This window comes from Sphaeroforma arctica, assembly GCF_001186125.1.
Source record: "Sphaeroforma arctica JP610 unplaced genomic scaffold supercont1.499, whole genome shotgun sequence".
NCBI classification, from domain to species: domain Eukaryota; class Ichthyosporea; order Ichthyophonida; genus Sphaeroforma; species Sphaeroforma arctica.
The window spans coordinates 23,034-26,929 of NW_014040059.1; the positions used below are offsets into that span (position 1 = coordinate 23,034).

Genomic DNA, 3,896 nt, shown 5'->3' on the forward strand with positions numbered 1-3,896 from the left:
TAACTGATTGGTGTTGGAGTTAATATGCATATTTTACGTTTCCCCTATCTGATTACAGAACAGGTGGGGTTCATACCCTAGTTTTCCTGACGGGTGTTTTCGCGGCGTCGAGCAAAAGATTATGAAACTGACCGGTATTTGATGGCCTTATTGTCAGTGGAACCGGCCAGTAGGTGGTTCCGAGACCTTTCTCCACTATAAACGACTCTTTAGCAATAGGTAGCTTATTGAATGTTCTGGGGCGTCGTCTTCCTTCCAACTCCCTCTTAAGCATTTCATCCATTGCAGGACTTATTTCCCCACGTTCCAGAGCCCTTTGTCTCAGTCGTCCGAGTTGCCTATTTAACCCTCCCCCAGTATGTAAGCCTATATCATCACCTTTATATGTTTGGGCTGTAGATACACCTTTCCTGGCAGTGTAGTGGTTACCTGGTAATCTGGCCCCGTGCTGGTTGACTGACAATCCACATGTCGGCTGTGTGCCGCTCGACCACGTGAACGGCGTCGATAATAGCCACCTGTGCCTTGTAGAGTTATGTAAATACATGGCTGACATGATTTGCTTGATATTTACTTTTTCTCACTGTGGAATGTATATCGGTTTCTATTATAAAGGAGTGCACCTGTACAGTATGATATCCAACACTTTCATGTGATATCAACGTACTATTCTGTAGCTATTTTTACGTGGTCGTAAACCTGATAATATCTAAATACCTAAATTTTCTATTTACATATTACATATCTTAGATTTTGAGCCCTCAGGCATAGCATGTATCCGGAGAATAGCCCTGTTTCTGGCATGGAATCATTCGTGCGAACTATTTGTAGTGTATTTATTTATGCGTGTATTTAGGAATAAATCTGTTCACACTCAAAAGACGAAAAGCCCAAATATTCAAAATGTGGTAATATAATATATATAAATACAACGGAAAAGTGATGAGTCACCACAGGAGGGACATATGCATTGGTTTGAAAACACTATGGATGCCAAGTTGGAGGGTTAAATATATGAATATATATGCTTTGGTTTGCATTCGTACATTTCTTGATAGAATACACACGTATACCCACGCATCTGCGTTCGTACAATTTTTTACCTTGACTAGATTTCTAATTCTTGCAAACTTTATTATGTCGTATGTATGCGTTTTCGACTTTTCTGGAGTACAGTAATTGAGATGTACCGTACATGCATTGTTTTTAGAGTTATATACTAAAACATGGACAGCAACATAGGTCAATCGTTTTTTTAGTTTCTGTAGTAGGATATGGTAGACGGAAACCTATCATTGAAAACAATAAATGTACACGATGATGCTAATCGAGAGCGTGTCAGACACACTGTGTGGAATCATGGTATAGTAAAGTGTTGCGTAGAAGCATCATGTAGTGAACCACGTATTGTGGTATCCGCAACCGAAAGACCTGATTGCCACGAAGGAAAAGGATGTGGATAATTATAATTAACATCAGAATCGTGCTGGTTAGGGTTGTAAAACAACCTGGATTAAACAATATCAACATCATCTGAGGTGCGATGCACTCGTTTAAGGTATGGTTTCAAACTGGCCTATTATATAAACAATTGAAGGAGCACTACAGCCGCGAATATAAGACTTTCAACTGAAGTACTGAAATATTTCCAGCGCGGACAAGATATAGACTTCGCGACAAGCCGAAATCTTCGTTTCGGAATAATTGTCCTTATTCGTGTTGCTCATCTATTCATATTTAGCGTGCATCAGTTCATATTTAAGATTAAAAGCACTTGCGGTGATTGATAGAAACAATCAGGCCCGTCGTAGGTCCTATCGGACCCATTGTCAAAAGGCTGCACAAGCTATTGCGCCATACTATAATTGGTAAATGAATGTGTTAGATTTATTAGTTCATCATGTCGCTAAGGTGATGCGTATACATGTGCATGATGACTGATACGGCCAGCAAGCCCACATCTGCTGCAGTGTAATTCAAGTGGTCGAATAGAGATTCGCTTTGTTCATCGTTCATTAACCAACCTCAAAGTATTCATACTTGTATTATTGGCTGCCTAGAATCTTTATAATGGTAGATACAAAAGCGGTCAACTCTATTCGATACATACGGCGATGCAGAGTATTCAATGGGTATTCGTTTGTCTTGAAAAGCGAGTTTTTTTTTTTAGAGAACAAACTCTTTTTCAATATGAGACTGTGCGTGTGCGGGTGTTTGTGATTTTTTGTGTGTACTACTCTTATCTCTAACCGAATCGACGATGAAATCAGCAGGTAACGACAACCATTTAATTCGTCAGAGTCTTTGCGCGCCATACCTCCGTGCTATGACCAAATCTATTTAAGAGTGTTTGTAAATTATACTATTTCTTTGTGTGTACCACACGCACTTCTAAAGCACGCCGAAAATGCCCAAGTATAATTTACTCAATAAAACGAAATGATGCATCTGTTTTCTTTTTCAGATTCGTTTGGGTACGAATTCTTCACACGTCCCAATCTCGAATATAGCCGTCATAAAAACTTGCGATGTAAAAACAACTAATCTACACCGTATGTAAGATTCATATTATCTAGCGTGAGAACAACGCAAGTCCATCCATAATACACCATATGATGATTCGTACCATTCTATCATGAAACATGTAAGTGCATCCTTTATGGATACATAGTAGTTTTCCCTTTTCCTTTTTTATTTTGCTGTCTTTGATTTTCACAGAAAATGCAAAGCCCTATGATCATTTGTTACGAAACGCGAGCAAGAATTTAGAAGCACTTGCGGTGAACAATTGAGGGACCAGACTCGTCGTACTCCTCCTTGGAGATCCACATCTGCTGGAAAGTAGATAGTGAGGCCAAGATAGATCCACCGATCCACACAGAGTATTTACGCTCTGGGGGAGCAATGATTTTGATCTTCATGGTAGAAGGTGCCAGGGCAGTCAACTCCTTCTGCATACGGTCGGCAATTCCGGGGAACATGGTGGTTCCTCCAGAAAGCACAGTGTTGGCGTATAGATCTTTACGAATATCAACGTCACACTTCATGATGGAGTTGTAGGTAGTCTCGTGAATACCACGGGATTCCATACCTAGAAATGAGGGCTGGAATAGCGCCTCAGGGCAACGGAAACGCTCGTTACCAATGGTGATGACCTGCCCATCAGGTAACTCATAACTTTTTTCTAACGACGAAGAAGTAGAAGCGGTCTGCATTTCCTGTTCGAAGTCAAGAGCAACGTATGCTAGCTTCTCCTTGATGTCACGCACAATTTCGCGCTCGGCGGTCGTGGTGAAGGAGTAACCACGCTCGGTGAGAATCTTCATCATGTGATCGGTAAGATCACGACCAGCAAGATCTAGACGCAGGATGGCGTGGGGTAAAGCGAAGCCCTCGTAAATGGGGACGGTATGAGAAACACCATCTCCAGAGTCAAGTACAATACCAGTGGTACGTCCAGAGGCGTACAGAGAAAGTACGGCCTGGATGGCAACATACATGGCGGGGGTATTGAAGGTCTCGAACATAATCTGAGTCATCTTCTCTCTGTTTGCCTTGGGGTTCATAGGAGCCTCAGTAAGAAGCACAGGGTGCTCCTCGGGGGCTACACGAAGCTCGTTGTAGAAGGTGTGGTGCCAGATTTTCTCCATATCGTCCCAGTTGGTCACGATACCGTGCTCAATAGGGTACTTTAGAGTGAGGATACCTCTCTTGGACTGGGCCTCATCACCTACGTATGAGTCCTTCTGTCCCATACCTACCATGATTCCTTGGTGACGGGGTCGACCAACAATGGAGGGGAATACAGCGCGGGGAGCATCATCTCCGGCGAAACCGGCCTTGCACATACCAGACCCATTGTCTACCACCAAGGCAGCTACTTCGTCGTCGCACAT

At 42.5% G+C, this 3,896-nt stretch overlaps 2 protein-coding genes across 2 annotated transcripts in view; both read right to left on the minus strand.

Annotated features, from left to right (window-relative positions):
- Positions 1-813, minus strand: part of SARC_06775 (hypothetical protein) — an 8,518-nt gene extending 7,705 nt beyond the window's left edge. The window contains exon 1 of the mRNA XM_014299303.1: positions 77-813. Within this exon, the coding sequence (XP_014154778.1) occupies positions 77-556 (480 nt within the window). The 5' untranslated portion in view covers positions 557-813. The remainder of the gene's footprint in view (positions 1-76) is intronic.
- Positions 814-2,678: 1,865 nt separating this feature from the next.
- On the minus strand, positions 2,679-3,896 carry SARC_06776 (actin-3; the record flags this gene model as incomplete). The annotated part of the gene is made up of 1 exon (XM_014299304.1): positions 2,679-3,896. One exon carries the CDS (start codon positions 3,894-3,896, stop codon positions 2,766-2,768), a length of 1,131 nt encoding a protein of 376 aa, XP_014154779.1. The 3' UTR covers positions 2,679-2,765.